Below are 13,448 nucleotides of genomic sequence, written 5' to 3'. Positions count from 1 at the left end.
TTTCCCTCCCTGTCTTTACTAGCTGTTTTCATGTGTGTACCAATCCTGCCCTATATTTTGCAGATGAAGAAAGTGAAGTTTAAGTATTTGATTGTACTTAAAAAACTAGTTGGATGAGGGGGGGGGCAGAAATCCATATCATTGTTATGTGTATGTATATGTATATATATATGTGTGTGTAATATATATGTGTGTATATATGTATATATATGTATATATATACACACACACATATATATACACATATATGTATACATATATTTTATTTATTTATTTAGTTTTTGTCAGTCATGGGCCCTGAACTCTGGGCCTGGGCACTCTCCCTTAGCTCTTCTGCTCAAGGCTACTGCTCTACCAGTTGAGCCACAGCGCCACTTCCAGCTTTTTCTGCTCATGTGATGCTAAAGAATCAAACCCAAGGCCTCATGCACGCAAGGCAAGCACTCTACCACTGAGCCACCTTCCCAGCCCGTTGTGTATATTTTTAAAAACATTTAATAATTGAATAAAATTCATTAAGGTTTAAAATATTATTGTCATTGTTATTTCTATTGTTACTATTTTGCCTCAGTATTGGGGCTTGAACTCAAGGCCTGGAAGTGTTCCTTAGCTCTTTTGCTCAAAAATAGCATGCTCTCACTTGAGTTACAACTCCACTTCTGGCTTTTTGGTGGTTAATTGGAGGTAGGAGTCTCACAAATTTTCCTGCTTGGGCTGGTTTTGAAACATGAGCCTCAGATTTCAGACTCTCGAGTCACTAGGATTACAGATGTAAGCCATCAACACCTAGCTTAAAATAATTTGGGGCAAAATAACTTGGGCAACCTTTAATTTTTAATAAATTTTATTTAAAAGAAATCCCATAAGGTCACTATCTTAGGCCTCTGCTTGGGCATTCTGTGATTCCATTTAAATCATGAATTTAGAAATCTAGGTGGTATTGTAAGGAAATAAATAGATAAAATTATTCACCACAGTGATTCATGTCAGAAAAATTGTGTAATCTCCTAAGTGTTCAAAATAGACAATGGATAGACTAAAAGAGAGCATGAAAACAATGATAAAATATGCACTATGCAGATAAATATGCAGCTATTTAAACAGTAGTATAGATGATATCTATTGGCATGAAAAATGATTTATAGTCCATTTTATGAGATCAGATTAAATTATACAATAGCAATAACAATATAGTTAACATTTGTTATTGCTATATATAAAGCAGCATACTACCAAGAGTATGTACATTGTGCTATATGTAATAATCCTTTAATGAGCTGAACATTGTTATCATTCCTATTTTATTGATTAAGAAACTGAGACCTAAAGAATTAAGTAACAGTATCTCTTAACAGATCACCTGAGAGCTCCATCTGGCATTCCTAGTTCCAAATTTAGGCTTCTGTGATCAGACTTGTATGAGTGAAATCACAATCAAAAGAACAAAATGAAATAGCATGCATGCACTAAAATGAATTTGAAAGATTTGTGGGTTTTTTCTTAATCCTTATTCATCGTAACTGTATCATAATCATACACAAGCTTGGCTTTAAAACATCCTCTAAAAATACTGTCATGTAGATCTCTAAGCAATACTGGGAGAAAACAAATCTCTTCCCTGTTCTTGTATCTTTAGTGACGGTAGTTTACTAATAGAAAAGTCAGAGAAACCCCTGAATATAAAAGCTAAGGGCTTTTCTGGCAACACATGGGAAGGGGAATCTGGTACCAGCTCTGAACAGCGGAGTAGGAGGCTACCCTCTCCCATCCACATTGCTTAATACCCTCCAAATGCTTGGAGCTTCAGCTTATTAACCCTGAACTCAGGGTTCAAAGATCTCTCTCTCCTAATCCTAGCCCCAGGAAGAGCCATTGTTAGGCTTTCTCCAGGGCAGGCTCAAGTCAACTCTTGTTTTCTGGTTTTATTTAGGCTTTCCCCACTGTTGTTTTATTGTCATTTTCCAACTGACCTTTTGCCTTGCATTCTAATCCTAGTAGATACTATATTGAGCTCTCATGCTGATTTGTTTTAACTGGCAAAACATTCTTGTTCTTGAAGATATTTCAAAAGTTGAAGACTGACTTTGACCTTGACCTTGCTTTTGAGTCTTGTTGCTACTGCGTGTGCATTTTCCTGAACTGGGTCTAGGGTTTGGGCTGTAATCCTTCCCCATCCTTTGTCTCATTTCAGTAGAAGTCATATCTTAGATTTCTAAGTCCTGTTATCAGAGTAAGTCTGATTAGAGCAATCCTTAATCATACCAATCTCAAGCAATTCCTCTTTGCTTTACATTCTGAAATGACTTGACTTAATCTGACAAAGAGTGCTGCTCTTTATTAGGAGCCAAAGTTCCTATTTCCTTCTTCTAATTCACTTCTTGCATGAGACTGTGTCTTCTGGTTCTTTGTATCTCATCACATTGTAGGTACTTTGTATATGAGAGGCTCACAACATGATACTTCTATACCAAATGAGTACTCACTGTCTTTTATTTAACACAGGTTTCAAAAGTTAATGAGCAGAAATAAAATAAATCTTATATTTTCTACCAAAAATTTCCTTTGGTAACTGTTGCTTGAAAAATTAGTACATTGTGTGTTTTTAAATAAAGATGATTTATTGCTATTGTCTAACATATGAAAAAAGACAAAAAAATTGTTTGCAGGATCATTGGCTTGAGCACATCAATGGCACTGTTGGACAATTCTTGCTGAGTGTTAAGATGATTTATGTAACAGACCGAAGCTTTCCACAGTCATACATTATAGTCTCAAGCTATCAAGCCTTGTTCATGCAGAGACAAAAGAATCTGAAAAAATAATACCTTCTTTTTCTGAAGGTCTACTCATAAAAAGAAAAGGATATAGATGCTGTTTAAATCCTTTTGGAGAGGGGAAAAGTCACCATTTTAATGCAATATCTTAACTTCTAAAAGTGTACACAGGAAGTTTATTATTTTTCTAATAAATTTCTCAGTTCCTTTTGCTCTCTGTTGGGTTATTCAAATCATGCTATAGGAATGTTCAATAATAAAGAGATGAAACATGGTGTTTAAACATTGACATTTTTCTCTCCTTGACTTTATGAATAATGTTACAGATTTAAAATTAAGGCATTCTGGATATGTTTGATGGCCATAGTATTTATTTATCTTTCAAATAAAGATCTATATGAGAAACATATTTTACAATGTTATAACCATACCCATATTTTTTAGTGTATGCATGATTGCATGAATCCATCACATAATTTAAAGATGTGTATAAGATGATATCTTTTGAATTCTCCTGAGTTATGGGACTTCTTGTCACCAAAGATTGAGTGCTGTGTGTAATGATTGCAATATGTGGACAAAACCCCAGAAATATAGTGCCCCCTTTGGTAAAGAATTCAATGTTACAAAGAGAAGGAAAGACAAAGTCTCAAAGAAATTACTCTTTATTGGTTCAGTCAGGATGTATTAGCCCTGTGTCTGGACAGTATAAACACATGAATTCTTAGCCGTCAAAAGTCAAGTCGGCATAATTAACATTCCACTTGCAGATGCAATAATGTAGAATGAGAATAAAAGTAAGAACAGGCTGTGGCTCAGGAAATGTAGATGGCAGAAAAGGAAAATAATGTAAACAGAATATCCAGGTCATAGAATATGTAAAGTAGTATGATTAAAAAGGAGTGTGAATGTGTAACTAAACAATCGAAGGGACATGAGATCTTCCAGAAATTAAGTGATCTTCCAGAAATTAAGTGTTTTCCCACTGAAATGGTGCTAGAGAGGACAAAACTTGTAGAACAGATGTTGGCTTTTCTCAAAGAGCTGCAAAGACATACATGCAAGTGGATCAATCCAAAGCAGGACAGAAGGATCCCCTGGAACTTTCCTAACCCCAATCACTTGGTCTCTGAAGGGATCCTCCTTTGATCCTTTTTAACTGCCTTCCCAGAAAATCTCTCTGAGAAGATAGCCTTTTCAAGGACACAGCCAATGCATACATTTTGTTTTGATGCACACTTGAACATGGACATTTTTTCACAAATTTATTTGCCTTCTGCTAATGTCATAAGACTTGAACCGTGAAGAACCCACCAGGCCTGGGTTGCTCCTGGGAGGAGCCTAGTTGTTGGCCCTTTGCACCTCTCAGCACCTTCAGTGTCCTTTGCTTCCTCCCTGTCTTCTACTTTTCTTATTCCTGAATTTAAAGCAGGTAGTTTAGTTCTATGAAAAGAAAAGTGAAATGCTGTTGGGATAGGAAGCAATTAATACTGTGTGTGAGTGGGATCCAGTATTCTCCACTTTGAGAAATGAATGAATTCCTGAACAATACCACTGTGGGAAGCATTTCAGTCTCTAGTACAATCTCTAGTATGCTGGCTGTAGGTGTTCATTTACTTAAACATGGCCTAATCCAAATCCCATATAAATCCATTTAACTACCATAGTTATGGAAGTGCTGCCACTCTTTCACTTGAGCCACAACTCTACTTCCAGCTTTTTGCTAGAAAATAAATTTCATGGACTTTCTTGTCCAGGTTGTGTTTGAATCATAATCTTCATACCTCCACTTCCTGAGTAGCTGTGATTACACAAGCATGAGCCCTTTAGTAACAAACTTTTGAGTCTGGGAGTGGTGATGTATGCCTGTAATCTTAGCTAGGAGGCAGGTAGATAGAGCAGGATCATGGTCTGAGGCCAGGACTAGCAAAAATGCAAGACATTCACTAAAAAAAAATACTTTAGGGCAAAAGGGACTAGTGACATAGCTCAAACCAGAGGCTAACTACTTAACAAGAACAAGTCTCAAGTTCAGTCCCCAAGATCAAGAGAAAAAACTCTACCTGGAAAACATATCATTAGGCATTTTACATATTTTTTGTTTTTAATATTCTTAAGAACCTCATGAATTGAGCTTTTGAAACTTCTGCTCAAAGAAATAAGAAATCTGCTTCAGAACCCAAGCTCATAAATGCTCTAAAAACTCAGGGTCCAGACTTGTCTTTGGACTCCAAAGTCATGATTCTTTCCAATATCCTCTGTGATCGTTCTTATTACTCACTGAAGGAGTCATTATGCACACTTCCAACCAGTCTAAGTTTATCTGGTTCTCATCAGAGAAAGATGAAGCACTTTATACGATAAATGTGCAAATGCCACCTTTTAAGGTTTTAAGAAAATGACTAGTATTTAGGACTATAAACATATTCTCTGGAGGATGATAATATTTTTAAATGACTAATGATTTCAGCAATCCTCTTGTAACTTTGAATTGTTCATCTCTTTTCCAGAATTAGCTGATCTCATGCTAGTATACCCCATGCCACATTTTGGTGCCTGGGATGCTCCTCCTTCAGGCAAAGTGAGCAGATGCCTCTGTGTTTGGATTCAGGGTTCCAAATATGCATCTCAGCACCACCACCATGAAGGAACTTCCTTCTGTGTGTAACTAATGAGTGGCTAGAAATGATGGAGAATCAGTTAAGTAGCAATCATGTTATTTTAAGTTCTTTTCATCATTTGCATTGTGAATGCTGGCATAGTTCAGAACAAGTCAGTTGCATACTTACTTGTCTCCAGCTTGATCCAAGGTAAATGGGAAATATTGACCTGGATTTTATCCAAGTGTCCTCCAATAATTCCTCCTCTTTTGTGTAGATGGTTATTATTGATCTCTATTAATGGATGGGGAAGAGGGAAATGGCCCAATTCAGGCTGTGGTTTATTCTGGCTTTTAGAACAGGATGGGTAAGAAAAACTGTAGGCAGTTATCAGGAGGACAATGCCAGATTTGAGGGCTCATACCTGCCCTGCCCCATCATTTTACACTTGATCTCTGTCCATAAAGCCTCCTAGAGTATGGCATTAATTCCTTTATGGTTTTTAACCCAGATATTCATTCTCTCTCTCTCTCTCTCTCTCTCTCTCTCTCTCTCTCTCTCTCTCTCTCTCTCTCTCTCTCTCTCTCTCTCTCTCTCTCTCTCTCTCTCTCTCTCACACACACACACACACACACACAGATAGTACTGAGGTTTCATGAGGATATGGAAAGCCTTTTGGAAGTACCAAATAATCTTGGTTTCTGACAGATTTAGAGGATGACTGATTGTTTAAACTCAAGTCCTCATTGAAACTTGTGGGAATCAGAAAAAGTCCTGAAACAGTGGCAAGCAAGGCAGGTCCTTCATGTCACCCACTGGCCTCATGGAGCCTCCTCTGCACCAGCCTCAGATCCTTCTCCTGTCACCACAGTACCTTCCTGTGTTCGTTCATCTAACTGGGACTTTGCCACTGTTTCAGTCTCCTCAGCAGTCCCTTGAGGTGGCCTGCTGCCTGTCTGCAGAGGGCATCACAATTCAGCAGCACTAAGAGCCAAGAGCATCCCAAGCTCTACTTTCAGAATCCTCTGGAATCTGTGTGTCACTGTAGGATAATCAGTGCATCCCACTTTCAGGATCCAGAGCAGCAGCCCAGGGGATACAAAATCCAGTCCATTCCATCCAGCTTTCCTTAGGTTGCCCAAACTCTTAACTGTGCCAACAGGATATTTTTGGACTACTTATACACTGTGAGTTGAATATTGCATACTGTGCTGTCAACTGGCCAGGACAGTCCTGGGAGTACAAGATAATTATTCAACCCTGTGGAATAACAGTAGTATATTCACAAACTTCATGCTTTTAAAGACTCTCTGTAGCATTCATCCATGCAGGCAGGCATTCAGTTATTCTTTTGTTTATTCATTCAGCAAACATCTAACACAAATTGTAACCAGCCTCATGAGGAATAAGATAAAATATTGAGTCATATCCTATTACATTACATTCCCTTCCCAAGCTACAAATCAGCTCTAAAACTTCAGTACTGTTAAGTTAAACAGATTCCTATTAGATTTTTTTAAAATCAAAGTGAGCTTCTTATGTCATAGGAATTGATATTGGGAAATTAGTCAATTCAATTTTACATTTTAAAATTTAGTCATTAGTCTGACATTGAACAATTTTTAAAGTTCTGGGACATTTTGGCATTTAAACAATTACCACAATACTTTTATATGGCATTAGTTACACTTTAATAGTCTCAAGGCAGATAGCCATATCATGCTTTATAATGCAAAGCATAGAAATTGCTAGGTAACCTTAGGTTGTTAAAATTCCTGACCCACATAACTACTCATTACCAGTTAAGTTGTGGAATCTGTGGTTTTGGTATATAATTGCATGTATTAAATAACCTTAATGTGTAATTACATGAAAATAAACCATGTAGCTTAGCTAAATTGCAGTACAATTGTTATCACCAAATGTAAAGTGATACCAATTAAACCTTCCCTTAAAACACCACAAATTAAGATTTAACAACTGAAGAAACTTTAGAATATAAAGCCTTAGCATACCCTGGATAGAATATCCCTTAGTATTTGCAGAGGTGTAATAGCTTTTCTAAAATTAAAAACATGTTTTCCTGTAACTTTGTATTAATGGTGCCTTATTCAGGGAAATTTAAATTGGCCGTGATTAACTCCTTAAAAGAGACATACCAGGCTGAGTGCTGGTTTATCAGGCCTGTAATCCTAGCTTCTCAGGAGACTGAGAACTGAAGATCACAGTTCAAAGCCAGCCAGGGAAGCAAAATTCATGAGACTCTAATCTCCCATTAATCAGCAGAAAGCCAGGAGTGGAGAAGTGGAGATGTGATTCAAGCGGTGATGTACCAGCCTTGAATGAAAAAGCCAAGTGAGAGTTTGATGTACTGAGTTTAATTCCTAGTACTACTGGGGGCAAGGAGGGGTGGGGGGTGGGAAGGGCGGGAACATGTGCACCACAGATTCTTTATTTGAGATATTTACAAAGAGACAATTTATGAATTCCTGTGCTCATGTAAATATTTAGTTTTAATGGGTGGGCTTTAGGTGGAATTTGGGTCAAAAAAAAGCCTGTTACTAATGCTAATATTAATTCTTAAATTATGAAATTTAGTTTAACAAAAACAGTTGGGTAATGACCATTTTGTGTCATTCAAAGTAACAAAATAGTAAGACCTGAATCACTTATGTAGGTATCACTGCAACAAAAATGCTCCCTTTCTTCAAATATCCATCCCCATCTATGTTAAATGATTTACCAGCCATGTGAAATTAGACACGTTGTTAAACTTCTGAGCCTTGGTTTCCCCTTTTGGGAAAATGAGGAGTAATAATAGACACACAAAGGATTATTGTAATGTTTACATGAAGAAAACAACCAGGTATTGGTGGCTCATATCTGTGATCTTAGCTACTTAGGAGGTTGAGATCTGAAAATTGAGATTTGAAGTCAGACCAGGCAGAAAAGTCCATGTCTTTAATTAATTACCAAAAGTTGAAAGAAGAGGTGTGATCCAAGTGGTAAAGCATCAGCCTTGAATTTAAAAGCCAAACAAGAGCAAGAGGTTATGAGTTTAAGTGCCAATTCTGGCACAAGAAATAAAGGAATGGAGGGAAGGAGTTAAGGAGGAAAGGATGGAGGGAGGGAGGGAGGGTGGTGGAAGGAAGGAAGAAAGGAAGGGATGGAAGGAGGGAGGGAGGAAATGAAATGCTTTCTTTATATGAAGCAAGCATTAATAAATGTTCCTTCCCTTCTATCTCCCAGTTGTGCATCTTTTATACTTCTATGAATATTTGAAGATGGAATTGCCTATTTAGAGCTATACACTTGGATCTAAAATATATCAGAGAATTTGATCAAACTGTAACTTGGATACAGAACACTAACATATTTTTCAGATCAGAAATATATTGTTAACAGAAGACATTGGTAACAGATGATTGAACTTTTAGAGCTAGTGACTTTCTTTTTTTAAACAGAATGTTAGCTAGCTGTTTAAGAAAAATCATTGGCAGGGATGAATGAAATCTTCCCTTCATACACTTCGAGACTCTCACCCACACATGCCTCTCCATCTCAATTCCAGATGTTAAAGCAGCTCTTCATTTTACCTCCTCTTCTGACAGCACCTAAACAAATACATCAAAACTTGTGCAACATTTAGCAAGTGCAACTTGAAGATTTTCTTTTCCATTAAACAAATAGAACGCATCTGGAAAAAATAAGCCTGGACTCTTGGACCAGGAAGCATAGAGCTTATTGACTAAACACCCCTTACATTACTTTCTTTGGCTCTTACCGTTTGCCTGTTCATTTCAGATCTTGCCACAGTACAGCAGGGGCTGTGCTGTTAGACAAGAGATCCTTGTTACCCGTGCATGTGAACTCTATGAAGGCCCTCTTAATTTGAAAGACAGGCTTCAGCTTCACTGTGAAAGCTCTCTTAATTTGAAAGATAGGCTTGTAAGAATTATCTAGACCAAATGTTTCTTTTCATATTATAACACCTGTTCTACAAAGGATGGCTGCGTATTGTGTGTATTGATATTAATTGCTAACAATGTTTCTTTATTCTGTTCTTTCTTTATGTTTATATCCACTTGTACCACATTCCACTTCTAAAAGGGAGAGTTTCCAGATAACCTTTTCCTTCCTTCACCCCTCCCTCCTTTTCCATTTTATCAAAAGTTAGTTTGTAAAAGAAACGCCCCAGGTGTATTAGTGATATTTGTTTTACAGACTGACTTTTATTTCAAAATTAGTATCATAATAATATTAGTATTTTAGTTTGTCTTTCACAGTGAACTTAAATGGATATAATATTATTTATCAGCTTTTAGGCAAAAATCAAACACATGTTAATTGAAATCATGAAAGCATTCTTTTATTTAAATGACAACAATCTTTGTAATAAAATTCATTTTGATAGTACTTAAAAATACATCAAACTTTCAACATACTCTTACTTTGGCAATGTGCTTAGATTACTTCTTTTCTAATAACTTTTCTTTTGTCAACTCTGAGCAGGTAGCTTTGAAAAACCCAAAAGCAATTGCTACAGACTTCTGGAACTCATTTTTATTACATCCCATAATCTAAGCAGTAGGGAGTCTATGAAACATGTTTGATCAAATATTAATTTTATAAATTGCCTTCCTTCCCTACAATTCTTATGAAAAAGGTATTCAGCTAGATTAAAACTCTGGAAAATTTTAATGGGACCTTTGAAATCTGTTTGAATTCAACTTCCTGGAAAAATAAAACCACCTAATGGAAGTGGTCTTTATACCAGAAGTGGATATGCCTTTGAAGCAATTTTCTTCCCTGCATAACAGTGAAATCGTAGCAGGGTAATCTGAACATTTGAAATGTCTTGGCCAAATCCATAATGCTGCTTGTAATCATATCCACAGGCTCATGTGCAATCGTTCATGAACAAAGAGATGCTCACTGGCAACAATGTCCCTCTTGTCTTTTCAGTCCTACCCTGGTCCAAGTCTGGAAAGTGAAGACTTTAACATTCCACCCATCACTCCTCCCTCCCTCCCAGACCACTCACTGGTACACCTGAATGAAGTCGAGTCAGGTTACCATTCTCTGTGTCACCCAATGAACCACAATGGCCTGCTCCCATTCCATGCACAGAATATGGACCTCCCTGAGATCACCGTGTCCAACATGCTGAGCCAGGATGGGACGCTCCTCTCCAACTCCATCTCTGTGGTAAGAATCTGCTATCTGCTTGTGTCAGGAAGTGACAGACAATAAAACCAAGGGACAGTTTCATACAATACCTATAAATTGTGCAAAAATAAGAGGGCATTTTTCCATAGAAAATATTCTCACACCCGTGGCTCATTCCAGTAATCCTAGCTACTTAGGAAGCTGAAATCTGACGATCATGGTTCAAAGCAAGCTGGGGCAGGAAAGTCCATGTGACTTTTATGTCTATTTAACTAGCAAAAAGCCAGAAGGCCAGAAGTGGAGCTCAAGTGGTTCAGTGTCAGCCTTGAATAAAACGCTAAATGACAGTCCCCAGGCCCTGAGTTGAAGGCCCAATACTGGCAGACAAAATAATAATAATAATAAACTAAAAAAGCAATTTTACATTTCATATATAAGTCAAATCTAAATCAATTATTACATGTGCTCTCACTTGTACTTAAAACCCAACATATTATGTACTGTTTGACTGTGCTGTCATTCAAAGTGGCTTATCAGTTTTCAGATAAAAAGCAATCATAAATGATGCCACCTCCTTTGTTGTGTTGGATTTCTCTCCACAAGTAAGATACCCATGTCTTCTGAAGAGGAACTGCTGTCAGCCTTAATCCTGTTCTTTACTCTCAAATTCAGCACACACACACACAAAAAAGAGTTTTCATTTCTATTTTGGATATATAATTTCTTCAGTCAAAATCCATCTCCATGAAGGTGTTTAGTATATGGGACATTTTGTCCCTGTGAATTAGTAGTCAGAATTTCTCAAATCTAGTGGGATGTTTATCAGCCAGAAAACTAGCCAAAAAAAAAGCCAAGTCCCTACCCCTAACCAAAAGAGTTCAAGGGTCTATATTTTCAACAAGCAGTGCATAATTGAGAAACTATGGCTTGTTGCAAGAACTTTGCTTCTGGTTTTAATATCATCTATAAACAATAATTTTTTCTGTATTCTAAGGAAAGAAAATATAGTGTCAGTCACTTAAGTCCAAGGTTAGAGCTTCTGATCAGGTCATTGTGTGCTTTTGCTTTTTGCTGTTCAGTTGCATAAAGTCGAGCCAACTGTCTTGTTTTCATAGGCCACCAAACAATGTAGTGATCTTCACAATGAAGAAACTGATGAGCTCCCTCTCAGTACATCTATATTTCTACTTATTGAAACCATTTGCAGCTGTATCGCCACATTGACTGACTTTTCAGGAAGGCTTTTCAGGCAATCATGAGCATAAGGGGATAGAGTTGATTATGAGTTGAAAGAAACCCCAGAGTAGTTGCTTTGGAGAATGAAGCTGAATGCCACATGGTTCATAGAATACTGAAATCTACAGCTGACTGGCCCAGGGAGGAGAACTCATTTGCAATATGTTCATAGAGGAGAGCCCCAACTTGCCCTGCTTTGTCAGATTATATTCTGTCCATGTAGATGTAGCCTATGAATATTAACTATGGCTTTATAAACTGGAAACTGGACATTTTAAAGCAAATAAGCTAAATGTATGAATCTGAAAAATGTTCTACCTCAGTATCATCACCTTGACAAAATACATGCCTGGGCTTCTTTGGGATTAAGACTGCAGAGCCAGAACCCAATGAGGCGCCCGGTTGTGCTTCAGCCCATTGATACTGCCCCGTGTGAAGCCAAGGAAGAATGTAGCCAGTGTGTGTGACATTCCGTATAGTTGTGTAAGTCTTGCCTTTCGTGCTCTGTCGTTGAGGTGGGAATAGGATCTGGCCAGAGGAAGAATAAGACATTCTCAGCTTATACAATTTAAGTCTCAAAAGCCTTTTTCATCATGAATTTTACCTCTTTTCTAGTCATATTTTACCCTCAACAGTGCTCCTCTGTGCTCGGGGGACCAGTCTGGGTTTGAGATCTGTGTGTGCAGCTTCAGTAACTGTGGATGAGGGATATTTTCCAACTTACTGCCCATGGCACTCCTCCATCCTTCCAGGGCACACTCAGAACTGGACTTATCTACAACCAGAAGCCTGCCACGTTCTAGAGTCAGTCGTTCTCAGTCGTGCCTTCCTTACTCTCTCTATTAGGAGCTTCTGCCATTGAACTTCTCTATCTCTTCCTTCCCCAGCCCTTTGACAAACTAACTGAACTTGGTGGTTTTTAACCTCAATATGTTGCCCTTGGAGCTTGGAACTCTTTTCAAGGTGGACAGGAGACAAATTCAATTTGCCATATAGCTCCGGAATTTGAGTCCTTTCCACTGGATGGTGAGCTTACCAATTATCTCTCCAACCACACTGTGGAGGTGCATATCTATTTTGCCTATTACAGTCCTGATCCTTGCATTTAATGCTATAAGCCATGCTAGTGCAGCCTATGCTAGTGTTGATGAGACTTTAGACAAGCTTTGGCTCTGTTCCATCCAACTGTGTGTGATGCACTTGTCTTGTATAACTTGCTGCCCAGTAGCCAAGGCTCCTGGCTTCTGTGCACAGCCAATTTGATTGAAGGAGAAAAATTCTATTGATTTCAATTTATGTCTTTGACATTTAAGAAGCCACATGCATGCCATGTGCAGTGGTACATGCCTATAATCTCAGCATTTGGGAGGCTAGGGCAGGAGGATCATGTGTTCAAGGCCGGTGTGGGGCTCTACAGGGATGTAGAGAGATCCTATCTCAAGAAACCCAAAAAGAAGAGCAGGAGGTGGAGAAAGGGGAGCACCTGGTATTTACTATATTAGACAGTATAGTTCTCATTAATGATGCGAATTCTATCACCAAGTATGTATAAGACCTATTTTTTTTCAAGTCAATATGATCTTGGAGAAAGTTAACATGGAGATTAAAGGTTTAAATCTTTCTGGCTAGATTGCATGAGCCAGAATTTGAGACATGCTAAAGTTGCAAT

The 13,448-nt window shown here is 37.8% G+C and overlaps 1 protein-coding gene across 4 annotated transcripts in view; it reads left to right on the top strand.

The window, feature by feature from the left end:
* Tox (thymocyte selection associated high mobility group box) overlaps positions 1 to 13,448 on the top strand; it is a 308,061-nt gene that overhangs the window by 166,006 nt on the left and 128,607 nt on the right. For all 4 annotated transcript variants that reach the window (XM_069990773.1, XM_069990774.1, XM_069990776.1 and 1 more), the window contains exon 3: positions 10,340 to 10,582. In XM_069990773.1, the coding sequence (XP_069846874.1) occupies positions 10,340 to 10,582 (243 nt within the window). The remainder of the gene's footprint in view (positions 1 to 10,339; positions 10,583 to 13,448) is intronic.

The sequence above is a fragment of the Dipodomys merriami genome, unplaced genomic scaffold, assembly GCF_024711535.1.
Source record: "Dipodomys merriami isolate MVZ:Mamm:240054 unplaced genomic scaffold, mDipMer1.0.p SCAF_4, whole genome shotgun sequence".
Lineage (NCBI taxonomy): Eukaryota > Metazoa > Chordata > Mammalia > Rodentia > Heteromyidae > Dipodomys > Dipodomys merriami.
This window is presented reverse-complemented; position numbering and strand designations above follow the sequence as displayed.